Source organism: Notolepis coatsorum (assembly GCF_963971535.1).
Source record: "Notolepis coatsorum genome assembly, chromosome: 8".
Taxonomy (NCBI): Eukaryota; Metazoa; Chordata; class Actinopteri; order Aulopiformes; family Paralepididae; genus Notolepis; species Notolepis coatsorum.
Window position 1 is genome coordinate 26,895,892 of NC_140172.1, and position 27,173 is coordinate 26,923,064.

General features: G+C 45.4%; 2 protein-coding genes across 2 annotated transcripts in view; one reads left to right on the top strand and one right to left on the bottom strand.

Moving 5' to 3' along the window:
* The first annotated feature begins 5,534 nt into the window (after positions 1-5,534).
* On the top strand, positions 5,535-8,143 carry emc6 (ER membrane protein complex subunit 6). Its single transcript, XM_084319995.1, has 2 exons — positions 5,535-5,715; positions 6,679-8,143. Exon 2 carries the CDS (start codon positions 6,695-6,697, stop codon positions 7,028-7,030), a length of 336 nt encoding a protein of 111 aa, XP_084176121.1. The 5' UTR covers positions 5,535-5,715; positions 6,679-6,694; the 3' UTR covers positions 7,031-8,143.
* Positions 8,144-9,884: 1,741 nt separating this feature from the next.
* p2rx5 (purinergic receptor P2X, ligand-gated ion channel, 5) overlaps positions 9,885-27,173 on the bottom strand; it is a gene marked incomplete at both ends in the record, with an annotated part of 28,501 nt that continues 11,212 nt past the window's right edge. Inside the window, 6 exons of the mRNA XM_084320016.1 lie at positions 9,885-10,140; positions 14,596-14,684; positions 15,685-15,750; positions 20,150-20,243; positions 20,398-20,531; positions 26,975-27,116. Coding sequence (XP_084176142.1) covers positions 9,885-10,140; positions 14,596-14,684; positions 15,685-15,750; positions 20,150-20,243; positions 20,398-20,531; positions 26,975-27,116 — 781 coding nt within the window. The remainder of the gene's footprint in view (positions 10,141-14,595; positions 14,685-15,684; positions 15,751-20,149; positions 20,244-20,397; positions 20,532-26,974; positions 27,117-27,173) is intronic.

Consider the following 27,173-nt stretch of genomic DNA (forward strand, 5'->3'; position numbering starts at 1 on the left):
ACCCGACAGATGTACCCCCTGAGGACCCGTAAGCCCACATCAAGGGGTGCGGGGAGCCCTGTCACCCCATCCTTCCTAACGAAGGGGGGGCGCAGTCAACTCCACCTGAATGCGAACAAGAGGGAGCCAGAACCCCTTGAACACACCGTACAGGCGGAACCACGTGTGACTCAACACACTGCGGCCCATACCCATACACTCCCGCTACCCGACCAAAGGACGGGAAGCAGGAAAGGCCACAGACCCCAGAACCGCCTGGGAGACAGAACCCCCGGTCATGTCCATGAGGTAAAACCTTACAAAGGAGCCCGGGGAGGACCATGAAGCTGCAGCACAGATGGCCTCCACCGAGGCCCCACCCAGGAGAGCGGCAGAGGCAGCCACCCCACGAGTGGAGTGCGCCCTGACGCCCCCAGGGGGATCCTGCCCAGCCAGCGTGTAGCAGAGGGTAACACCCTCGCACAACCAATGGGACAGGCGCTGCTCCGACAGTGCCTTACCAGCACGAGCCCCACCGTAACAGACAAAAAGCTGGTCGGTAACCCTGAAATCCTGAGTACGGCTGAGGTAAATCCCCAAGCACGGACTGGACATGACAGGTGAAGGCCCGCATCTAACTCACCAGTGTGAGGAGGAGGACGAAACGCCTGAACCACAATATCCCGGGAGCGGAAGGAACTCCGGATATTCTTAGGCACGAAAGCAGGATTAGGTCGCAGAGTGACACCGCAATCGGTCCGAAAAGACAGGCACTCTGGACGTACCGAGAGAGCACAGAGCTCACCTACGCGTTTAGCGGAAGTGACAGCCAGAAGGAACGCGGTCCTGAAGGACAGCTGTCCCAACGGCGCCCGCTCGAGCGGCTCAAACGGGGCCAAGGACAACCGACCGAGGACCAATTGAAGATCCCAAGTCGGAGCCAAGGAGCGTTGCACCGGCTTAACGCGTCGAGCGCCAAGCAGGAAACGCTTCACAAGAGGGTGGCTGAACAAGACATCCCCTCAAACCCCTCATGATAGGAGGATATAGCTGCTGCATATACCCTCACCGTCGAAGCCGACAGTCTATCAAGGAGAGACTGGAGGTAACTAAGGACAGCAACCAGGGGGCAGGAGACTGAGTCCTGGCCCCCCGCCTTACACCACACTTGGAACATACGTCATCTGCCCGCGTAAGCGCGACAGTGGAGGGAGCATGCGCATTCCAGATGGTAACACCATCAGGATCAAGGACCTGCGCCCCTCAACGTACCCGTCCCAACAACTGACCCAACAGATGTATGGGGAAGAATCCCTGGCGGCACGGCATCGGTCCCAGACCTGCCTGGCCATGTCCAGACGCAATCCTCACCCGTCAGGATGAGGGCCGCCCCGCGACAGTACACCTGCACCCACATTCTCCCTGCCGGGGATGTGGGGAGCCCTTAGGCCGCGCAGATGGAGGACGCCCATAGCCAGCCGCCCGCCGCCTGGTGCAGACAGGGGGAGCGTACTCCTCCCTGTCTGTCGATACACGACACTGACGTCGTATCGTCCGTCCTGATCAACACCATTTGTGGACCAGAAGGACCGCTTTCAACACCAACACATTGAACGTAGCGCAGACCGGGCAGCATGGTTTGCCAGCTGCCCCCTACTGCGTTGGCCCGACGCGTCACCAGCGAGGGAGGCGTCGGTGAAAGCGCGACATGAGACAGCGCCGTAACCGTCCTAGGACGGAACCTCCCGAGCGTGTTGACAACACGCTCTGAGATGGATGCCCATAGCCCTCCAACCGTTGACTGGGAAGAGGAATACTCTACATCCAGTCTACAGCAACCCCAGGCTGGTAGAGACCTGCCTGGTACGAGACCTGACGATCCACCTTGACCGCGAAGGACCAGAACGTCATCAGGGCAGAACACTCCGTAACCCCGGATGACGCAGAGGCCCCAGTGCGGCCTCCACGCACTTGGTGAAGATGCGGGGAGCCAGAGAAAACCGAACGGCAGCCTCTGGTACTCATACGCTAACCCTGCAAAGGAAGCGTAGGTAAGCCCTAGGATGGAAGATCGGGGATGCGCATACGCATCCTACAGGTCTATGGAGGAGAACCAGACCCCCACCTGACAGTGTTCAACAGGTAGGAGACGATCCAAAAAATGCTGAACCTTCCCATGGGACAGGTCCAGCCTGGGTCTTACACCCCTCCCTCCCGACTTCTCGGGCAGAGAACACCGGGAGGAGAACGCCACGACGATGGCTTGCTTCGTCCACAGAGATTGGATCCCGTCGACCAGAGCTGTCCCTGCTGGAGACCCCGACAACAGGGTCTGTACCAAACCTGAAAACGGGTGGGGTTGTGTAAACACAAGTCCCCGCCTCACCATTCTCTCCATCTACCTCGACATATGGTACTGCCGTAGTCATATGTGACGACACTCCCAACGCACCCGCCGTCACGTGGCGCAGGTCCGCCAGGAACTGTAGATAGTTGGCCCGGTCCCCCCCGCTGTGCGAAGACAACCCTGGAATCGTGCGAGGAGCGCGTTCCGTGTCGGAACACCTGACCCTGACACCACCCACGAGGCAATCGCACCCAAGGGGGAACCCCGACAGAAAAAGGGCCTGTCTGATACGGGGGGCTTCCGATCAAAAAAGCCCCCCCACTGAACACCCCTCCAGAACATGCTGAAGGAGTTGTTCTGCAGCCGGACATGCAAGGTGTAAGGCCCCCATGGGTTCCTACACACCGTAGCCCTGCAGTGATATCACTACCACCTCAAACCATGTGAGCTGCGACCACTTGCCAATATTCCAGGAGTGGGAGCACCAACATGATACCTGGCCTGGCGAAGGCGAGGCCGGGGAAGCCCGCACTGTGTGCCTCAAAAGGTTTCGAGCCCCCCTGCTGACAACACTTAAGTTGACAGACGTAACACCAGGCTCAACCAACACAGTTCAAGGTGTGGGAGCCGCTTGACAGCACAACATTCTCACGGACAGACCCAGGCTCAGCCATCAACTGGGTGTCAGCCCCTGTCTCCATGAGAAGCGAAGAATGGGGCCGCATACGCTTCAATGAAGGTTCGCGGCCCGCAGCCAAAGGAGAACGCTCAGAGCCCCGCTTCTGGGGGTACCAGAGAGAGGATTGAACGGGGAGCGGGCTGCTCGCGGCAAAATGACGACGGAGTGGTTTACCAACACCGAAATCACCCAAAATGGCCGATCCCTCGGCCGCCAAGACTGTCGGCCTCGCGATACCCTGTCGATTCTCCAACCAGGGCACCACTGGCGGGGGAAACATGGCCGCCTGTCGAGGGCCCCGTCATCGCCGCTGACGAGGCCGTGCTCTCTCCTCTTCTGGCTGCGCGGTGTGAGGCGGTGTAGGGCCTAGGACAATACCGCCCGCGCTCCAGCAGAAGACCAAAATCCCCTGCGGAGAGGGGAACCCTGAGCGGTTATAGCTTGCGGCTGGGTCAAAGCTAATAACGTCAACATCCTCGACGGAGTGGTTTACCAACACCGTGCGCGATGTGTCGACGTCGGCCGGCCCTCAAGGCCCCTCCACCAGACACCATTTCTGTAATAGAAAAAACACCAATTCGAACACAGTTCTAATCGTTGCCAATTCCATACCGTGGCGGTACAAGCCTTAACAGCCCACCAGCCACTCGCCAGGCCGACCATGGTGTCGGCCGGGCGGGGCATTGTTTCAATATATCAAAAACAAAGGACTGACGTTAACATGGAGCACCAGTGGTGATTGCAAACAGCACCCTCCACTGTGGTGTGGACCATGAAAAGGTTAAATGAATAAAAGAGCTAAACCACAAAAACTGTAGAATGAGCAAACCCATACACACAAAGTTTAAGGGGAGACGGACCAGACCCGTCTTCATTCAAAATATTCACAACAGAACACCAGCCCTAGTTTAGCCCATTTACCAAAAAAGGTAAACAAAGCCCCCCCCCCGCACTACTCCCCCAGTATACCGATTGACCGTCAGTATGAATGGTTTGAGAGGAGAGAAAGCTGTAGCAAGACAGCCTTCTCATAGCAGAGTGACAAAATGAAACAATAGCCCCCTACACAGGGCCGCCCCAGGAGATGGGGGCCCTCGCGTCTAAAAACGCACAGGGCCTCACATTTCTCCCAAGCGGCCCTGCCCTTATACTACTGCAGCCTAACGCCAGGCAATGTGGAACCCAAGACAACAATTGCCTGTGCACAGACACGCAACATGTTTACCATGTCGGCTGGACCCATAGCCCCACTACCCGACGCCAACCCAGATGGGAACACCGTTCAACAAACCCCGCCGGAACACAAGGTAATACCTGGCTAGAACCTAGCCACGACCTACCCCGTTGTCAACCCATTTACCCGAAAAAGGTAAATAGAACTCAAAACCCCACAACAGCTACCGACTGACCTTCATTGATGAACCGGGCAAGAGGCGGGAGAGTGACAACATCTCACGGCGGAGACATTAAAACAGCATAGCAATTAGCAGTAGTGATAGCATGCGGCAGTAGCGATAGCATGTTAGCATAGCTTTAGATGTTTTAGCAGCACGCCCAAGACAGCTTGGAAACCGTTCCCTGCAGAGAACGTTCACCAAACCATCTTGCCCCTGGCGCCAACACACAACAAGGTTGTGTTAACAACACAAACCAGCATTACTAACACTAATACCCATGCCTGAAGACACAGGGCCTACCTGAGTACAAGCTGGCCCGACAGCCAGCCTTGTACAGCTGAACCTCGATGTGCAGTCATCAAACGAGGAACATCCCAGGCCCGTCGTGTCGCCGAAAACATGCGTCGAAGATGCCAGGGGCCAGCAACCTCCGGTAAGCTTCCAACATTATTAATCTTCCTTAATCTTTTCACTCCGCTAGCTCGCATGGTGCATAGCATCCAGTACGCTGGGACGAAAATAGAGGAAGGGTGTGTCATGACCAGAGTCATGATTATATGGGTGGTGCCACCATAAGGGGCGGGGCCCCATACAGGTGGGGTGCATGTGTTTTTGTTCGTGGGAGATACATTAGGTATCACAGGCGATATAGAGTATCTCGTAAGGCTCAGAGCGGGAGCGATGCCATACGAAATATAACTGGCTGAGGCCGTGCAGATCACAAAACCTATTGAAGGATTTGAAGACGGGTGCATCTTTTTGTTGTATATCCGCTGACTCCCAGTTATTATAAAACAGGGCATCGAGCTGACTCCCAGTTATTATAAAACAGGACATAGAGCTGACTGACTCCCAGTTATTAAAAAACAGGGCACAGAGCTGACTGACTCCCAGTTATTATAAAATAGGGCATAGAGCTGAGTCCCAGTTATTATAAAATAGGACATAGAGCTGAGTCGCAGTTATTATAAAATAGGACATAGAGCTGAGTCCCAGTTATTATAAAATAGGACATAGAGCTGACTCCCAGTTATTATAAAATAGGACATAGAGCTGACTCTGACTCCCAGAATGCAGCCGGTGATGACGGGAAGCATGGATTCCCACAATGCATTTCGAGAGAACATGGCTGACTGAAGCGTGAAGAGTGACGATTCATAAAGCTGTGTAGCCATTTGTGCAATATTATTATTACATTATTAGGGGAAATAATAATTGTTTGGTGGATCGTTGAGTCGAGTCTACTACAAACGATGTTCATTTGAACGTGTTTATTATTGGAGGAAGCAGCGAATAGCCCTGTGTTTGTCAAGGTGAGCAGCAGTGACGGCACGCTAGCTAGTACGACTGAACCACTGACGTAGGTCTATATAGACAACTTGTTTTTATTGCTGAACATTTCCATCTAATGTACCGTATTGGCATAGTAATGTCGTCCATTCTTTTTTTTTAACTTCATATCATATTGATAATAATAATAATGCCATTAGCTCGAGAAGAGATCGCTTCCAATGTGGCCTAGAGTGAATTAATGAATGAATGAACTTGATTTAACAGATTGCAGAATGGCTACAATACAGTACGGCTCAATACACACAATTGTTAAGGGGATGCAGACCAGAGAAAGACTTTAGTCTTGTTTACATCAGGGTCCCCCATTTTCAATTCATATTGAAACTAGAGGTCTCAAACAGACTAATATTGCTCATTGTTTAAACTTGTGACAGCAGCTGTGACATGTCTTCTTCTAACCTGTCTTTTTGCATGTAGGAATATTTATGATAAAACATAAGTTGGTTAAGAGTTCACTCACTGACCATGCATCCAAACGAATGATCATCTTTCTCACTGCACTCATACATTACATTTGGAAATAAATATTCCTATTTCATGTGGAAAGTAATAATACAAAATAAAGTCACGTTTTTAAACACAATCTTTCCAAATCCTTGTACATTTTTCATTATCATCCCCTGGTTACAATTACATTAATTCATTAGCATTTAAATGTTTTTTTAAGTAATTAAAGTCAGAAAAATAACCATTACCTCACTATGATGGTATACACATTTTCTGATTTTTGAATGGGATACTTAATTATAACCAGTTTACCTAAAATGGGGCCTACTTTTTTTTCTGTGATGGTCCAGTACTTCTGAATAAGTAGAAGAACCTCTTGGAACAATCGATTGACAACCATCTTGCATCATGTGACTTGACTCGACTGTATCACATCATGATCTGACCGGCTAATGTTAATGTTTCGCCCCTGGCAGCATCTTCCTTGTCGACATGGCGGCGGTGGTTGTAGCCAAACGCGAGGGGCCGCAGTTCATCAGCGAAATCGCGGTGAGGGGCAACGCCGCCGTGCTGGACTACTGCCGGACCTCCGTCTCGGCGCTGTCCGGAGCCACAGCGGGCATCCTGGGCCTGACGGGACTCTACGGCTTTGTCTTTTACTTCCTCGCCTCGTTCCTCCTCTCCCTCCTGCTCATCCTCAAAGCGGGCCGTCGGTGGAGCAAGTGCTTCAAATCCCGCCGGCTGCTGTTCACCGGCGGCCTGGTCGGCGGCCTGTTCACATACGTCCTGTTCTGGACTTTCCTCTACGGGATGGTGCACGTATACTGATGACGCCGTTTATGAACCAGATTAACCCTTAACCCTGCTAACATTATCTTGTATATATAGGCGATGAACCATATGGGACTCTTGAACTCTGCTGTACACGCTCTTTATGCAGTGAATGAATGGTGTCAATCACGGTGTAGCTTACTGTACACCATGCAACAAATGAAATGTCCTGATATTTCTCCTGCACTGAACTTAAAAATGTATGAATTTATTTAACGTTGAACTGTTAAGACGGTGCCCAGTGTCGTCCATGGATGTGGGGTACTGTTGCCGTGTTCATGTGGTGTCTGGTATATCGGACGGATGAGTTTCCAACCCTTAAATAGCCGACCATGTTGGAGACCATTTTTATATCTTGAGTTGTGAAGTTATGCCCTTTGACCGCCGGTGCTCAAGTAGTCCGTAGTCTTACGCACATTTATTTTCCAGGTGCCGAGTAGAAAAGGTTGATCCATGTTCAAAATGACTCGCCCTCATGGGCTCTTTGTCAGATGCTGCCATTGGCCAGTTCAGTCACACAATCAAAAGTAGAAGGAACCACACACCTTTTGGTAGACTGCAGTAGAAAATCAACTTGTTAACCCTTTCACTACCACACTACAGAAGGTTAACCTAACCTTTCACTACCACACCGTGTATTGTCACAGTGAAAGGGTTAAACAGTAGTGGCCTAAAGCCATAGTTTGTTTTTCTGAATTATTTACTTTGTTAATGGTAGCAGATTGGATAAAAAAACGTTGCAAAGTCCGCTAACTCAGACCTTCCGAGTTCCCGGGGCCCATGTGAACGTGGAATTGTGATCATTAACCCTTTCACTACCACACTACAGAAGGTTAGCCTTTCACTACCACACTACAGACGGTTAATAGTGTGGCAGTGAAAGAGTTAACCTGTAGTGTGGTTGTGAAAGGGTTAACCCATTGTCGTGTGGTAGTGAAAGGGTTAACCCTTTGGTAGTGTCGTAGTGAAAGGGTTAAGAAAAGCTTTTAGCTAGGAAACGGGTTGCATCTTGGTGCAAAGCCCTAAGCAGTGTGTTTGCATCAACACGTTTTAGCCTTCTATTTGAAATATAACTGATCTGATTTTTTTTGAATAAATTACGTCAACACACTCATACCTGTTTGTATAATTTATCAGTTTCTGAGACAAACATGACTTACTGTATACATAATTTCCAACAACAGACAATTCAATAAATATGAACGTGACCAACAAAGAAGGAAGAGGCAAGTCCTTTGTATTTTTAAATCCTTCCCAACAGGACAACACTAATCACTTCTGACAATGTGGTGTATAGACGTGTAACAACTTGCAACACTTCATGTTTGATTCCACAGATTCCTTATGTTGTGAATAAAATTCTGTTGTAGCCACCCAATGGCTCCAGCAGGATGTAACTGTCCCCACACACAGCACATATACACCATGAAGAACGGTATGGTCAAATACACCTTTCACAGCGCAAGTTATGCGTTATGGTTGGAATTCCGTTATGGTATGGAGTTATGGTTACAAGTGGAACATAATTAAACAATTAGATCTTTAACATTTTTACCCCTCACATCTGGCTTCCTACAGTGGTTTTCAAATGTTTTCTCTTGAGGGTTCACATTTTCTTTTATTTCTCTCATAATGCAAAACAGATTTTTCAAGCCATTGTGTTGACTGATTTCACAGAATTATCCCCTTTTTTCAGGCGTGAGTTATAACTTATTAGTGTACAGTATTCTATTTAACCAACTTGGTTGCAAGGACTTGGAAAGGGTTTTTAGCAGCACAATAAAGTCACTACTTCTGGATACCATCACTCCTAATTTGGGGACCTCAATTTAAACCTCCCTGACCCAGTCTTGTTGGCTCAGACTGCAGGTGAAAGTGGCCCAAATATCAGATATTTTCTTTAACAGTGTGAACAGCACTAATTACATGGAATCTGACCTTTTCAATTCTGATTTGGGCCACTTTCATACGTGGTTCTAAATCAGATACAGGTCTGGTCACATTAAAAAAAAATTGGTTCTGAGCAATACATCAGAATTGAGCACTAAAGTGCAGTGTGAATGTAGCCAAAATCACTTTCCCTTTGTTACAATACTTAAGTACTGTTTTGGGGGATTTGTACTTTACTCAAGTATTATTAGGTTTGTATACTTGTACCTTTACTCAATTACATTTCAGAGAAAAAAAACATACTTTTTACTCCTTACGTTTAAAATGCAGACCTACAAAGTACAAATCTTGCAGGTTCAACCGTTTTAATTAGTATATTTGTTTCTCTGGCCGAACTAACGTTAACGTTATTAATCCTGCGGCCGCACTTTATTTAAAAACATCCCCATCAATGGAAAATGAACCCGCCCATACCCATGCTGATTGGTCCTTGTGCAAGACTAGAAAGTGGGGATCTTTGATTAAACACCTGCTATCAGAAGAATAGACAGTCAGAAAAAAGGTTTTTACTTTTACTTTTTAGTGTACATTTAAAAGTAGAAACTTTTTGACTTTTACTCAATTGTGTTTTTAGCCAGATACTCGTACTTTTACTTGAGTACGATTTTGAGACGGTACCCATACTTTCACTTAAGTATAATTTCTGGGTACTTTTTACACCCCTGCCCTGGTGTATCTTTCTGCCTTAGGATCTGGTGTAGGGACACTGAGGATATTGCAGGATAATTCCACCTTTCTCTTGGCCAACATACCTTGAATCAGAATATGCTCTAGTTGGTAGCATCACCTCTGCTGATGGTGTAGAAATGGGAATCAAATCCCACTTCATACTCCACTCCCGGCAGCATAACGAGACCATCACGGTGCCATTTTCTTTGGCTTTGATGGTGTGAACAAATTGTTAATTTTGTGAGGCAAAAGTGATATGCTTTGGCTCTCCACCTTGTGAATGGTTTACGCCGCCAAAGTACCGTTGTCCTGTGTTACGTGGAATGGTGGGCCCCATTTTCTCTACTGCCAGCTGGGCGTCCACCGTCGTGAGTTCGATTTCCTCCACCTTTTTGGTGGAGTTGGAGTCCTGATCCGTAGTGTTCTTCCTGTGCTTCCTGCTTCGGTGCCCCGTCTTGCCGTCCTTGTTGTGTTTCTCCCGTTCTTTCCTGTCACATAGAAGATTTCACTTTACTGACAGATAAGCACTGACCAATGTGATAGTTAAAGGGGCACTTCACCAAAAAAACAAAGCTGATTTATTTTGCATATCTCACACACATCCAAAAAACCAAATAATTTGCACACATTAAGTTAGTTTGACAGTTCTGTATCACACTAGCTCCCGCTCTGCGTCTGTTGCATATATCTCGCTTCAGCATATATACACTGAATAAATTTCAAAATGTACCTTTAAATGCCAGCATTTATCTGACCACACCCCCATCCGCTTACCTATATAAGCAGGGGTGGTGCCACACACTCATCTCCTTCTCAAATTTCATCACAAGCAACGTGTTGCTATATGCCCACTTGACGTGGAGAAAAATATTACTCTGAGGAAAGGAAGAACAAGGAGATACGTTGACATCATATCTTTATTTTCTCTCTCACTATTTTCGAGAAAATACGGCGATATTGTCTTCGTACTGGAGTGTCTGGAAGATGATGATCATTCTAAAATCCTCCACCGGTTTTCGTATTGGGAGCACGCCGCTGCATGCCTCTCAACTGCAGTTCCTTGCTGTGTTGGTTGGGGTGAAACCTTTCAGGGCACAGCTGAACTGTAGGACGCGCCGCTGTTGTGAGAAGCGGTGGGTTTCAGGTTGGGTGAGTACTGTTTGCTGGCAGGCTCCACTTGTCTGTTAGTGCTATGGGGGCTAATTGACAATGTTTATGAAAATCGGCCCCAGGCTAGGGTCCTTTGTTCAGCCTCTTAGGCGACAGAAGACCTTGGTCTGAAGCCCATTATAGTTTTAACTAGTGGGCCGCGACCATTAACACTGGTGATCCCTGTGTTTTCTGGACGAGTGGTTATCTCTCTGTCACCGTGTAGCCCCTTCTTTCATATCCAAATGAGAGTATTCCTTCACGAGGAGATATGGGCATAGATGTTCGATAGCGGAAGATCTATGTTCAAGTCAGCTACACAGGCCAGTTTGGGTATTGTGCTGGCTCCGTCGGGTGTTGGTAAAATCACCGTTGTAAAGCTGTGTTGACATCTTGTTTCTCTTTTCTCTTAAAAAGTGAGGAGGGTTTCAGAACGGCGGCCTGTCTGGGTGAGTGTTATATCATTGTGTACAAGTTCAGGTGATAGCTGCTTAGCTTACGTGCTAGTGGTGGCCTACTGTTAGCCAGTCAGCTGTTAGCTGCGGCGCTAGCTTGCTGTGATCACTAGGTGGCCTACTAGGTTAGGCTGGGGAACGTTAGCTTGCTGCTATCGGCCTAGGTCCAGCACGGGGTGGCTCCGGCGCCTCGCGCGCCGCCGCGGTTCCCGACTCCCCTCTCCCTCATGGGGAGAGGCGGGGGGGATTCGAAGCTACTCTCTGGTCGCGCGCGCCGTTCGCTTGGCGTCTCGCGGGCAGGGGCGGTAGCGTCCGACGGTTAGGGCGGCCGTTAGCTTAATGCTACTCTGTTGAACGTGCTTTGATTATAACATGTTTTACACTCTTGACTACGACGTCATCTTTGACAGGGGATGTTCGTCGACCCTGCCCTGAGCCAGGACGGCAAGGATTGCGTCAACAAAGGGGACCGTAGCGACGGGTTGGAGCGGCGACGCTGGCCGGGTCGGCAACACAGGACGGCTGTGTTTACTACGTTTTGCTGTAGACTGGAAGTAGAGTTCTCCTCTTCCCAGTCAACGGGTGGAGTACTTGGGCTTTTTCTAAGCTCAAGGTCTATATGGGCATCCCTCTCGGAGCGGCGGCGAGTGATTGGGTTCTCGGCGCGCTTGGGAGGTTCCGTCCTAGGACGGTCCGTGATGCGCCTGCTGCTGGGGTCCCTCTTGGCCTCCTCTTCATGGGGAGGATGCAGAGGTGGTTTTTTCCAGTACGGAAATGGACCCGGTGTGAGACATATGGAAGCGGCTATGTCAGTACTGGGGGACCTCATCTTCTGGGGAGGGTCTGGTGCCCTCACCTGCGGGGTCCCCTTGGGCAGCAGGCTGTCATACGTCACGGTCTTCACCGACGCCTCCCTCATGGGATGGGGGGGGGTGCCGTGTTGGACCAACGAAGTAGGGGGCAGCTGCCATGCTGCCCGGTCTGCGCTACATTCAATGTGTTGGGATTGAAGGCAGTCCTTCTGGTCCTCAAACGGCTCGACCACCTTGTGGTGGGCAAGCGTGATTTGGTCAGGATGGACAACACGACATCAGCGCCGTATATTGTCGGACAGGGAGGAGTGCGCTCCCCCCGTCTGCACCGGGCGGCGGTCGGGCTCTGGCTATGGGCGCTCTCCATCTGCTCTGCCTGAGGGCTCTCCACATCCCCGGCAGGGTGAATGTGGGTGCAGGTGTGATGTCGCGGGGCGGTCCTCACCCTGACGAGTGGGGACTACGTCCAGACATAGTCGGGCAGGTCTGGGACCGATTCCGTGGCCGTCCGGTATTCTGTACGCTTTCCCCCCCTTACACCTGATAGCTCAGCTGTTGGGGCAGGTATGTCGGGAGCGCTGGACTTGGTCCTGGTCGTGCCGGGCCGGGGCTCAGCTGTGTGGTCCCCGGCCCTGATTCAGCTCTGTGTGGCCCCGCCGTGGCCTGTTCCGTGGTCACCGCGGGCCCTCTCTCAGGCATGCGGAACTCTGTTCTGCCTTCCTGTTCTGGGGCAGCCTCTAGGCTTGGCTGCTGACAGTGTGAATCTGGTGGGGATGCGTCTTGACTATTCTGTGGTTAATGCTATCCGATATGCGCGCTCCGCCCTCTACCGCGGCTTACGCTGGGGAGTGGCGTATGGTCGAGTGTGGGGGCGGAACGTTGTTCAGCCACCCTCTCGTGGGACGTTCCTGCTTGGCGCTCTGCGTCTCAAGCCTGTGGAACGTTCTCTGTCTCCGAGTGGGACCTCCAACTGGTCCTGGGCCGGTTGTCGGAGGCCCCGTTTGAGCCTCTTGAGCAGGCGCCATTGGATCTGCTGTCTTGAAGACCGCGTTCTTTTTGGCCATCACCTCCGCTAAACGCGTGGGTGGCCTGTGTGCTCTCTCGGTGCAGCCTGAGTGCCTGTCTATTCGGGCCAATAGCGGTGCGACTCTGAGGCCTAATCCAGTCTTCGTGCCAAAGAATATCCGGAGCTCTTTTCGCTCCAGGGATATTGTGATTCAGGCGTTTCATCCGCCTCCTCACACTAGTGGGTTAGAGGTGAGCCTTCATCTATTGTGTCCTGTCCGTGCTTTGGGGGTTGGCCTCAGTCGGACGCAGGATCTCAGGCCTGCCGATCAACTGTTGTTTGTTACGGTGGCCCTCGCGCAGGTAAGGCACTGTCCAAGCAGCGCCTGTCACATTGGTTGTGCGAGGGCATTGCCCTTTGCTACACGTTGGCTGGACAGGTCCCCCCTGGGGGTGTCAGGGCGCACTCCACTCGTGGAGTGGCGGCCTCTGCCGCCTTGTTAGGGGGGGCCTCGGTGGAGGACATCTGTGCTGCGGCCTCCTGGTCCTCCCCGGGTCCCTTCATTAAGTTTTACCTCTCTCCCAGGCGGTTCTGAGGTCTGGGACCTCCCCTGCATCCCGCCAGTTGGTGGGCTAGCAGGGGTGTGTGGGTGTGTGCCACACTGCCACGGGGTGCTGTGTCACACGTGGTCCCGCCTGTACTGTGCGCTTTTAGGGGTTTCTGGTTCCCTTTTTTTTGCACTTTGGTGGAGTTGACTGCCTCCCCCCCTTCGTTAGGACGGGCGGGTGGACGGGACTCCCCTCCTCCCTGGTAGTGTGGCTTACGGGCCCTCAGGGGGTACACTTGTCGGGTCACGCGTCTGCTCTGCCCCATATCTCATAATGGCAAGAGCGAGACGCGATGACAGTATGATAATATAACGAAAGGTTATCCTATAACCTAGTTATATGAATACTGGCAGAGCGTCTCGCTCTCAGCGCCCTGAGGTCCCTTGGTTGGGTTTTTCAATGTTGGAAACTTTTTTTCCCGAGGGAGGTAGAGTGTGACCATGTCCGGCGTCTTATAGGAAGACGCTGGGGCGTGGCCTGGTCACGTGCATGGGTGCAAATTGTTTGTTCATGAGCACAGTAGGTGCTAGGAGATAAGAGTTATCTCATAATGGCAAGAGCGAGACGCTCTGCCAGTATTCATATAACTAGGTTATAGGATAACCTTTCGTTATTCAGAGTAAGTGATGTCATCAGGGACATTGAATCCTTGTGTTGTGTTAATTACAGCAATAATTTAGCAAGCTCATTTACTCTCAATAACTAAATGGACGTGTGTTTCTTGGTGAAGTGCCCCTTTAAGTTGTGGTATTGATCAATTAAAAACACCATAAATAAATAAATAAATAAATAAATAAATAAATAAATAAATAAATAAATAAATAAATAAATAAATAAATAAATAAATAAATTAATTAATAATAAATAAATAAATAAATAAATAATAAATAAAAAAAAACATATTGAGTCATACTTGAAATTGATGATTTCAAACTTCCTCTCTCGGTAGAAGGAGCTTGTGCTCATCATGTAGAGTAGGATCATATCACAGGCGAACGCTCCCTGAAACAGAGGAGGGTATTATTGTAAACTTGATTTAAATTGGGCAGACTGCTGGGAGACACGCAAGATGCTCCTGCCATTGAAACATTGAATTTAGGTGAACATTTAAAAAATATACCATCGAATTTATGGCAGCAACTAAGTTGGCAATGTGAGATACTGTAACTCCTTGTGTGTGTCAAATAAGGCTGAGACGATATGCTATTTGGAACAATCGATAAATCGGGACAGAATTATCGATAAATATTGATATCTATAATTATTATTATTATAATTATTTTTTTATTATTATTATTTAAACAACTCATTTATGTTTATTTTGCAGCAATTCTTTGTCGTTGCTGCCATCTTTAGTATTACAGATTTCCCCATTCAAAACTACCACAGTGATCCTTCTCATTTTATAGTCGGTGGTCTCTGGATGTGATGGAGGAGTGCACTGCATATTGAATGCACAGTGCAGAGTTGCAATTTAACTGAATTTACATGAAATGGGGATGTTTTAACTAAAACATGCCACAAGACCTAGTATTTTAGTATAGTAGCCTATAAAGTATTAAAAAATATATATCGATTTCACACAGTTATCGATAATTATCGATAAAACGATAAGTGGTCTCAGCCTTAGTGCCAAACGGCATTGCCTAATAAGTAACCTTTTGTATCACTGAACAGAACAAGTGATCAAGCTTATACCACCCTCTTCTAGTGGTGTAAGAATTATTCAATGTATTCATAGGGGAGAGAGAGATGATGTACTAGTGCTAGTCTATCGCTGCTGTCTGGTGAAAACCTTGTATCTCCATGAGTGTACACTTTTAAGGATTAAAGGAAAAAACAACCACATTTTCAGATTTACTTTCAATTAAAGTAAAAAACATGAAAATCAACAAGGTTTTCACACAATAAACAGTAGTGTGAATCATTCTTATAGTACCACAAGAGGGCGCCACTGCGGTTTCACCATTCAATAAATTGTAATATTTAATTAAGTACTTACTGCTCCCAACAAAGCAAGGCCAGACCCAAGAGCAATTATTGTCGGAACGATATTGAATTTTCCAGCCTGAAAAATGAAATGGAACATAAGTAAACTGACATTCATGTTTACTGCTTCACTCCATATGGTGCAGTTGTGTCTGACTCCTCTGGTAGTGTCTCTATACACGTAGCATCTAGTGAAATTCTTTATTAACCGCAATAATTTTACTATGCAACACAGAAACCCAATGTTCTCTTGAGATCATAAAACATAGTTATATATTCAATATAGTATTAAAGTAGTGAGTTTTGGTTAGTAGAATTTCAACCTTGTTTTTAACCCTTTCACTACCATAATACAGAAGGTTAACCTTTCACTACCACACACTACTGTCTGTTTCAGCCCCTGCCCTCAAGTAGGGAGACGCATGCAGCTGCAGACCGCTCAGCAGCGCCACCCACCCAATGGCTGAATTGGAGTATTGCACTGTGCGGGCCACGCTGTGAGATCCGCGCGAGGCCAGAGGATGTAGCTACATACTGTATGAGTAAATTAACTATACTTTTGCTCACACAATATCTTGAATGAATGCGTTTATTTATTTCGAACATAAATTGAAAATAAATAATAATAAAAAACAAGTAATAAACAGATAAAAAAACAAACAAGCAGGAGTAGGATGAAGTGTAAACGTATGTATTCCTACCCCCTTCACACTCTATTATCTTATGCAACTCATATTCACTCCACAAACTGAAATATACATACATTGTTGAATGAGACTCTCCTCTAAATTGTAACCCCCCTCTCTATAACAACTTTTGGATGTTACCCGGGAGTGAATTGTTTCGTGCTTTAAACATGATTTGTGCAGTCTTAAATTCAGCCAGGTCCTCGAGTTTCATGGCATGTGATTTAAAAAAGAGTGTGTTTGTGTAAGTGTTCCAGATATCCTACCTTATTGATAATCAAATCAAAATCAAATGTATTTGTAAGGCCCGACAACACACGTTAATGTCCCCATGGGCCAGGTAACGGTATACTTTTGCTATATGCTATACACTACAGTCTATGTGATGTGGGTATGATGGTAATTAAGGAATGGTGAATATTATGTTTAATGTAAATATGCATACTGGATATGAACAGCAGTATTATAGGCCTACAGCAAGCAGTATTGTACAGCCAGCAATATTATACATTATTATACATGACTATTCTATGCAAGTAGGCTATGTCTAAGCTATTTTACAATATTATACATGAACTATATGCAATTATGCACAAGACTACATAAGACACTACATATGTGGGTATGTCAGGTGGTCTTGTGGTCAAAGTTATGTCTGTGGAATCATATAAGAACGTTCAATTTGACCAATTAGGCCCAATTAGGCCCTCTTTTCTAGATGCATATCACAATTCAAAATGGGAAATCTTTGCCGGAGCTGCACAGATGCACCACGTGCTGCCAGCATTTCCACTGCCCTTTCTGCAATACATCTGTATGCAAGCCGACAAAGTTGAGCAAATTGAAGTGCCTATAGCTGCACTGCTGCTATAGCTCTCTCTCTAAAGTGACGCTTTACTAACATTTACAATGTCTCTCTCTCTCTCTCTCTCTCTCTCTCTCTCTCTCTCTCTCTCTCTCTCTCTCTCTCTCTCTCTCTCTCTCTCTCTCTCTCTCTCTCTCTCTCTCTCTCTCTCTCTGTTCCGTCCTCTGAGCTTTTAAAATGGACAAACTGGTTTAGGAAACTTAGATTACAAGTCAGTTTTTGGAAAGTTATGTGAACACAGTGGGGCAGAGCTCGAGTTTTATATTAAGATATTATGTGAGCAAAAAAGAAAAGAGAAATCTAAGTATATATTTTACTCATACAGTATGTACATCCTCTGGCCTGTTTGTAGAACTTCCCTGTGTTGTTGACAAAGCTAAACCCTATTGATATGAAGTCTAAATATCATGAGAGGATGCCGTCATTATTGCACTACTGAGTTATCTGCTGCTATGTTTCAATATTATAAGAAGAATTATAATAATACTTTTGAGTTTTTATATTGTTTAAAACTTCAACAGCAGAAGCTTATGCTAACCATCAAAACATTAAAGAATATTTAGAGCAATTCCATAAACCTTTCAATATCATAGCAATATCCGAAACTTGGTTTAGCTCTGAGAAAGGAGTTGACTTTGAGTTGAATGGATATGAACTCAATTATATTAACATGATTGGGAAAAGAGGTGGAGGTGTAGCCCTATATATAAAAAAAATAGCCTCAAATATAAGGTTGTAGAATGCAGGTCAACTACCATTGACAACTTGATGGATTGTATCTCAGTAGAGAGAAACGTGATTGTCAGTTGTGTTTGTACTGTCTATCTGTATGTCGTGTATGTCAGGGGTTCCCAAACTTTTCAGGCCAGGGCCCAGAAAATAAGGCGTCAGAGAGCCGCGGCCCAATGCACATCGTCTGGCTTTTTTTTTTTTTTTTTGCCAGGCGACCGATTTTTTAAGCCAAATATCACTTCAATCCTATTAAGTTAGTTCAAGTTAATTATTCATTTATATGTGCTATTTATGAGAGGGCTAACTTGTTGCAAAATAATAATGATAATAATAATAGCCTCATTAAAATACTATTGTTGCTTCGGTTGTTTTCAGCGTTTTATGTGCATAATCTGTTATTTAGTTTGAAATGTTCGTTGAAATAAGTAGATTTTTCGTTTTTGTTTATTTATTAAGTTAATATAAAACCATATAGTCACATTTTAGAATACAATAGAATAGAATTTTAGAATACAATTAGAAACACTGTCCTGGCCTGCTTCTAAGTTCAGTGGCCTGACAAAAAAATAAAAAATAAAAAATAATTTTAAATTTTTTTTAAATCATCTCGCGGCCCACCCGTGGCTGCTCGCGGCCCACCTTTGGGTCGCGACCCCGACTTTGGGAACCACTGGTGTATGTCATATATGTTATGATGAATTGAAAATGGGGGACCCTGATGTAAACAAGACAAAAGTCTTTCTCTGGTCTGCATCCCCTTAACAATTGTGTGTATTGAGCTGTACTGTACCCATTCTGCAATATGTTAATAAAGTTTTCAATCAATCAATTCAATCAATCAATCAATCAATCCTACTCCTGCTTTAAAAAAAAAAATCTGTTTATTACTTGTTTTTTATTATTATTTATTTTCAATTTATGTTCGAAATAAATAAACTCATTCATTCATGATATTGTGTGAGCAAAAGTATAGTTAATTTACTCATACAGCTCACAGCGCGGCGCGCCCGCACAGTGCAATACTCCAATTCAGCCATTGGCAATTCAGCCATTGGGTGGGTGGCGCTGCTGAGCGGCCCTCACAGCGCGGCCGTCAGAGCCCTGAGACCGCCGCTGGCTCTGCGGCTCTGCGGCTCTGCAGCTGCATACTATTGCAGGTAGGCGCTTCAAGTCCATCCTCTCAAAAACCACCAACTTCAAGGACAGCTTCTTCCCAACCGCCTGTCGGACCCTGAACTCCCTTGGCCCCCCTCTCCCCCTCCCCCCCTTACACTAACCAAGCTCCTGACCTGATGGACTAGTCTCTTCCGTGTATTTATGTTGTGCTGTGTCGTGCTGTGCTGTATTTATGTATTTATTGTGTCATGTTGTGCTGTATTATGTATCCATTTCTGGGAAGAGGGGGGTAAATGTATCTATGTTCCAGTTGTATGTACTGTAGTCGAGCTTATTACACTCTGTACCGATTAAGAATACCACCAACCTGGTTGTGTAGCAATAAAGGAATCTTGTATCTTGTATTTACTGTGGTTGTGAAAGGGTTAACCCTTTGTCATGTGGCAGTAAAAGGGTTAACCTTCTGTATTGTCACAGTGAAAGGGTTAACCCCTTGGTAGTGTGGTAGTGAAAGGGTTAATAGCTGTATTCTGGTTTCAACAGAACTTTCTGCAACATGCTTTACCTTCTCGCGGGAACCATAGGTCTCGGTGTTGCACAGTAAAGTTTCCTCCACTCAGAACCACGCAGGTCTCGGTGTTGCACAGTAACGTTTCCTCCACTCAGAACCATTTTGCCCCCATCAATTTGAAGTCCTATCCACTTCCCTCAAAATGCTAGGCCTATATTCCTTCAGCCCTATGTAACTTTAGGCCAACATTATGGGACATGCGCTTACCGTCTTGTCCAGAGTCAGACCAGAAGAGATATATACCAGTTTCCTCTCTGCATTCAGTAGAATGCTATCTGGCTGCCTAGCCTTGTCTGACTCTGAAGAAGACAGTAAGCTGTGCATTCCTCATAATGTTGGTGTGTTCCTTTAATATATGTTGAGGAACGTTGGGCTGAGGGGACATAGAGGTTATCCCAATTTTTGTAACTGATCTTTCATTTTTGCCAGAGGCTACGATTATAGAGAAAATACCTCTGTAGCTCAATAGTTCCATTAAAAATATATATAGTTCAGATTACAGTCATACCTTGCCGTTGATCATAATATCGAAGCGAATCCCAAACACTTTATACAAAGTCCGATAGTTTACACCGGTTTCATCTTTATAGTACCTGGCATATCTGAAGAACAAACAAATCAGCAGATTTGAAACGAGTAAAGTGCATCAAAACAGCATATTTCCTATTACCACTACTAAACATTATGTACAGGATGGAGGCAGTGGTTTGGCAGCTTCATGTACTGTATGTTATTCTCGACCACCAGAAGATGTACCTGAAGTTGTATCCTGACGTGATAGAGTTGTTTAAGTTCATGTCCAAACGTGTGAAGCTGTACTGTGGGCTACACAGTGAGTAGTCCTTATCCAAATCACAGTTCCAGTCAATAAGAATACCAACAGACCCACCCTGAGAGAGAGAGAGAGAGATAGAGAGAGAGAGAGAGAGAGAAAGAGAGAGAGAGAGAGAGAGTGAGACATTGTAAATGTTAGTAAAGCGTCACTTTAGTATCAGGTCTTAGGGTACAGTGATTAAAGGTTGCCAACAAACATGCATGTTCTGCCTGCTAGAGACAATTGGTCACCCTTGAATTGAAGATGATCCACACAACCACTGAACAAATCAAATAACCCAACAACAATTATGATAATAGTTAGGGATGCCCCGATCGATCGGCCACCGATCGTTATCGGCCGATAATCAGTATAAATATGCAATCGGTGATCGGTGATAATGCTTTATTTTCGCCGATCGTCAAAACCGATCGAAAAGCATGATCCAACTCTGAGCGGAGATCTCACTCGCTGAGTTCTGTCTCAGACACACGGAGAGAGCAGCGGCGTCTGCTCCTCCTCCTCCTCCTCCAGCCCCTCCCGCACCTGTGTACTGTAAACACTAGTATAGTCTAGTCTAGTGGGACACTGGGACCTCCGTGAGCTAACGTTAGCTACCATTACAAAATGACCCAGTCAACTATTCACTTTTAGTTTAATACATGAGGCATTGTTAACGGTATCTAGCCGGCTAGCTACTGATAGCTCCTGATATCAACAAATGCTCCAGCAAGTCTAGTAGTGCATGATAGCTCACGTTAGCTCACGTTAGCTCACGTTAGCTCACTGTTCAAAACAAAACATCCCATTAAACTAAATAGTTCACTGAGGCGTTGTCTTAACGTTATATAGCCGGCTAGCAGAAGCTACAGATAGCTCCTGATATCAATGTCTTATAACACTGATTCGATGCGTATTCGAGCTGAGGGCATGTTGAATGTGATCAATATGGTCCAGCTGCAGCTCCGGAGAATCCTGGCCGTAGCTGGAGGCTACTAGAGTACACACAGACAGTGGAGCTGTTTGCAGATAGCGAGCAATTTGACTTGTTGCGTGGTGGCGATGTCTCGCAGATAATACAACTACAAGTATGATTATATAATATATATATTTTATTTAAAAAAAAAATTATATAAAATAACATTTTTATTTTAATTTTTTAATCAAAAACGATCGATATCGGCCGATATGGCTCAAGACGATCGGTATCGGTGGCAAAAAACGTGATCAGGGCATCCCTAATAATAGTACTAGTAGTAACACGTTTAATCTATGAAACACTTTCAAAAACTGAATTAACATGAGCAAAATACAATAATAAATAAATAATAAGTTAATTAGTGGTAGCACTTTATAATAACACCCTGTTATAATACATTTATAAGGTATTTGTAGATAATGAACTAATCATGAACAAACCATTTATATACATTCATAAATGATTATTAAATCATTTATAACTATATTTGTATAACATTTACAAAGTATTTATAACGCATTAGTGGATAATGAACTAATCATGGACAAACCATTTATATACATTCATAAATGATTATTAAATCATTTATAACTATATTTGTATAACATGTACAGATTAGTTCTACATGATCTATAACTCATTATCAACATTGTGTGTACTTGATTTGTTCATCATTAAATAATGTTGTTTAATGTGTAGTAACACATTTGTAGACGCTTTGAAAAATGGATATGAAAAAACGACTATACTGTATCTCCATTTATTTGTTCATGTTCAACAAATGATTTGTTAAGACATTCATAAAACATCTATAAATCATTTGCAGATGCTATCGTGTGCCCTAATCTGAAGTGAAGCCTATTCATCATTAACAAATGTCTAATACAGTTAATTATTTGTTTACTTTTTCATCACCTGTTACAAATGTTGTAGACAGCTTTCGGATACACCCTTCTTTGTGACATCAAACAGTGACAGAATTAGGACTATAGATAATGCAATTTTATTAACATATAAAATACATGTGCATGACATATAGTGTAACATGGAGGGGCACTAGGACCCAGGAGTACCCTGGCCAGGGCTTGAAGAGTATCTAGAGAGGAAGTCTCACGCGAGTGAGACTTGACGTCACGTGTGTTGCCGTCTGTTTGAATGGAAGCACGATACATCCAAGTTATCCGTGCTGCTCCTGCCCCACGCTTTTAATAAGGTATGAGCAGGTTAAACACCTTTTTTGTTGGTAAATCTATTCCATAATTTCCGACCTACAAACAACTCTTATATGTTGTGTAGACGTACTTGATGTGGTGGGCGCTAACGTTACATTTGTTCCTAATGTGTGCTCAGTGCTCAGTATATTATGGTATGTGATGAACACGAGAGTAATAATTATTTGTATTTTCAGACTGTATAGGCGCCGATACAGCCTGAAAATACAAATAATTATTACTCTTGTGTGTCGTGTCATTATCTACAAATACCTTATAAATGTATTATAACAGGGTGTTATTATAAAGTGCTACCAAATTAGTCAATAGAAAGAGAGGGGGGTAGTGTGTATAGATAGATGTCTGGGAGTGAAGGCTATGTGTATGTGATTGTGCATGTGTTGTATGTGTATGTGCGTGTGGGATAGTAAGAGAGACAGAGAGAGATTTGTGTGCGGTGTGTGTGTTAGAAAGAGCGAAGTGTGTTGGTACATTTAAATATCTTTTGGGTTTAAATATCTTTAGATGAAACATAAGAATTATAGACCAATCTCAAACCTGCTGTTCATTTACAAATGTATATATAATTTGTACCCAACAACTGACATTTTCCTAGAATCTAGACTCTCCTCATGAAGCACTCCAAACTGTGTGACACAAGGACACTCCTCTCTTCACTCCCGCCTGGTGCAACAAACCTCTGCATCCTCGCCCAGCCAGTGAAATATATGTGGAACTATTTGGTGAGATTGCATCACAGACATGTTTTAGGTGTAATGCAAGTAATTGTCATGCCCCTCCAGTCCTCCAGATTCAGATCAGATTCCTTTGTTGTCACTTATTTCAGTACTTTACAGCTAGAAGAGTGAAAATCTATTTATTGTGGTCCCTCGACCATAGCAGCTTCCAATAATAAAAATACAATAAATTTAGCGTCCTTGTCCTCTTTTTGCTCACAGTTCCTGCCTGGCTCCACTCCCTGTTCCCCCATCTTGGATTCCCGTGAATGACCTCTGCTTCCCTGACCATTCTCTCCGTGAACATCCCTGGACTGTATGAGGACCCTCTCCTGGCTACGACCCCTACGCCATCTGACTACCCCGTACCTGCTCACTCCCAGGACCGTCTGAATACCCGCTCCTGGCTACGACCCCCCTGCTAGTCTGACTACCCTGTACCTGCTCGCTCCCTGGACATTCTCTGAGTATATGCTCCTAGCTACAACCCCCCCCCCCGCTCTGTACCCTGGTGATTCTGTTACTCTTCTTTTCTGATTAAATACACCCGACATTTGGGTTATACTCTGATTCCACATAGTCTCTGCTTGTTTGTGTCTGCACCTGTGTTCTGGCTTAGTGAAATGTGCTTAGTAATACAACAAGTAGTGTAACTAATTACCTTCCACAGGGAGTAATGTGTAATATATTACTTATTTTGAGTATACCAACCCCAAAATACAATGTTTATAACATACAAAACCCTTAACAGCCGCCCTAGGACATGGACATAGCTATTTACTTTTAAATATTGAGATTATACCAACTGTCACAGACCCTTAGTTCACCTCTAGCTGAGGTCCATCTTTGCACCTCTGTCAAAATCGGTTTACGTTTTTAAATCCAAGTGTTACACACATATCTTAACAGTCCAATTATGCATAGATTGAACTCTCTCCTTCTATATCCTACTTTTTTGTGCTCATGAGCTTCCCAAACCTCAGCTTGTCTCACATGAAGGCCCAAGAAGCAGCAAGAACAGAGAGACTCAGACTCAGCTTCTTCCCCCAGGCCATCAGAACACTGAACACTAATCTCTCCACACACAAACACACATGAACACACACACACACACACACACACACACACACACACACACACACACACACACACACACACACACACACACACACACACACACACACACACACACACACACACACACACACACACACACACACACACACACACAGTCACACACACACACACACACACACACACACACTAAGGCTGAGCCCGAACGTTCGAACGTTCGTTCGTTACGCTGACATTCGGACTTTAATTAATGGGTTCGAACGTTCGGTGAAAAAAAAATAAAGCAGGTGCACGACGTTGAGGCGATGTGAAGCGGCGCGTCCCCCGAGGCGCTCGGCTCAACCAGTATGGTCTCTGCCGGGCTGTAGCTGGATAAATTGTCTCAACCAGAGCTCTCACCCAATGCAATAGAACAATTTTGATTGACAGGCGATTCTGCCAATTACGTCACACCGCTTGCACCCGCCTCTGCTGTTACCACCAATCGGCAAGCGTTTATTATTTTTTTTACTTCCGGCAATCCCGCCATTGATCTGCTTGCGAGAAGCATACGTTAGCTCCCCGCCGAGGAAGTAAAACCTGAGGAAGGATCATTAATGAATACCAGCCTTTTTCGGCCACGGAGCGCGAGCTTCATGGCGGGAGGTGGTTGCGTTGGAAACAACTCTGGCCGAGGGCGGACGGGCGGCAGGCGTGTTGGGAGCCCGGCGGGACCCCGCCGGTGTCTCTGTCTCTCTGCCGTCCCCCGTTCCGAGGTAGACGGTGGACGGGTCTGTTGAGGAGCCGAGGCGCGCGCCTCTCTCCCCTCCCCGTCGACCAAGAGTGAATACCTGTTATTGAACGTGTAACACTAACTATATAACGTTAATAAACGAATGCCTTTGTTTATCTAGCCCCTTACGTGACTGCGGTGTGCAAGGGCTATTGTTTATCATAAGTAGTAACTTTGATGCAGTAGCTTGTTTATTTTCTTCTGAGTGCTTTGTTTAATTACATGTTTACATGAACAGCCACCACTGTAAACAACGTGTTTTTCACCAATAGACTATGCAATGCCGCCCTCCGTAGGATCTATAATAATACAATAAAAAAAATATATATATTATTAAAAAAATTTAAAAAAAATTTTTTATTAAAAATGTTTTTTATTAAAAAAAAAAAAAAAAAAAAACGAACGTTCGAACGTTCGTTCGATAAACCCTGGCGAACATTCAAACCCTAAAAACAGGGTTCGGGGGACAGCCTTAACACACACACACACACACACACACACACACACACACACACACACACACACACACACACACACACACACACACACACACACACACACACACACACACACACACACACACAAACACACACATCCTGCACACAAACACACACACACACACATCCTGCACACAAACACACTACAGGTCACTTTAAAAAAACATAACTGTATGTTTTTGTATAGTATAGTATAGTTATATATAGTATAACTGTATATTGTATAGTATATTGTATAGTAGTGTATATAGGACTCATTACCTTTCATTCGTAAGCTTAGCATTGTATTGTATTTTATCTTAGTACTTTTTATCATGTCTATTTTATTATCTATTCTATTTTATTCTATTATTATTTGTATTTTTTGCACAATCAAGGCGGGCATGGCCACCTTCATTTCACTACATGTCTTGTGTATGTATGTGACGAATAAATCTCTTGAATCTTGAATCTTGAAGATCAAGACAAGTCAGTGCCGCTATCTGTTACTCTTTGCATGGTCTCTTTCCCTGGAAGTAACCACTGTCAGGACCCCTCACTGGCCACGCCCCTCCCTGACCATATATACAAGTCCAACCATGACTGATATATATGAGATATGATCTGTTGTTACACCCAGGCAACAATTGTCTTTATATGGACCCTTGCCTGCTCTCTGTTTACATTCTCAGCACCAGATAAATATGCAGCCCACGCCTACCCCTGCCAGTAACCTGCCTGCACCAGCTTAAGACCTCATCCCATTCTCAATGACTCAAGAGCCCTGAGGATTCTGCTGCCTGATGGGACCAATGCCCTTAGTAACATGTATTATACGTTCAATAACATTTTCATTTGTATGTACAGTATTTATACTATTAATTAGTATATTATTATTAGTACTGTAAGTCTCACTGTGATTGCAATCTTTTTAAATTTTAAATTTTTTTTATTACCTGGCCACAAGTGCAGCATAAAAGACATAGAAAAAGGTTGCAAACGGGGGAGTTGTCTAATGTCTGTTGTCTAATGTCTCATCATCAGTTCAAGCGATCCAAGTCTATGCTGGTTGAACTACTGGTCCTGTGTCATCTATTCAGTTAGTGTCTGCTGTGCGGTCCTGTGTTTTGGTGTGCTACTGTAGCTAGATGACTATGCTCTCCACCTTGCTTTGTTCTCTTTTCTCGATAGTCCAACACTCCCACGCCCATCTTCACTTCCATTCGAGATGGAATGACAGAATGACACTTCATACGGTTTAGATTTGTACCTTAACAGCCATTTCCTGGAAGTCATGTCCGGTCCAACTAATCAGGTCTCCCAGGCGGAAGATGGGGCAATAAGGATGCTTCTCTGTGTCATAGGAGCATCTCTTCAGATAGCTGTCATCACTGGTGTCAAGGACATTGGACCTAAGGGGAGAGAAAACAGCACAGCGGACTGCTCAAGGGGACAGTAGTACACTGCTC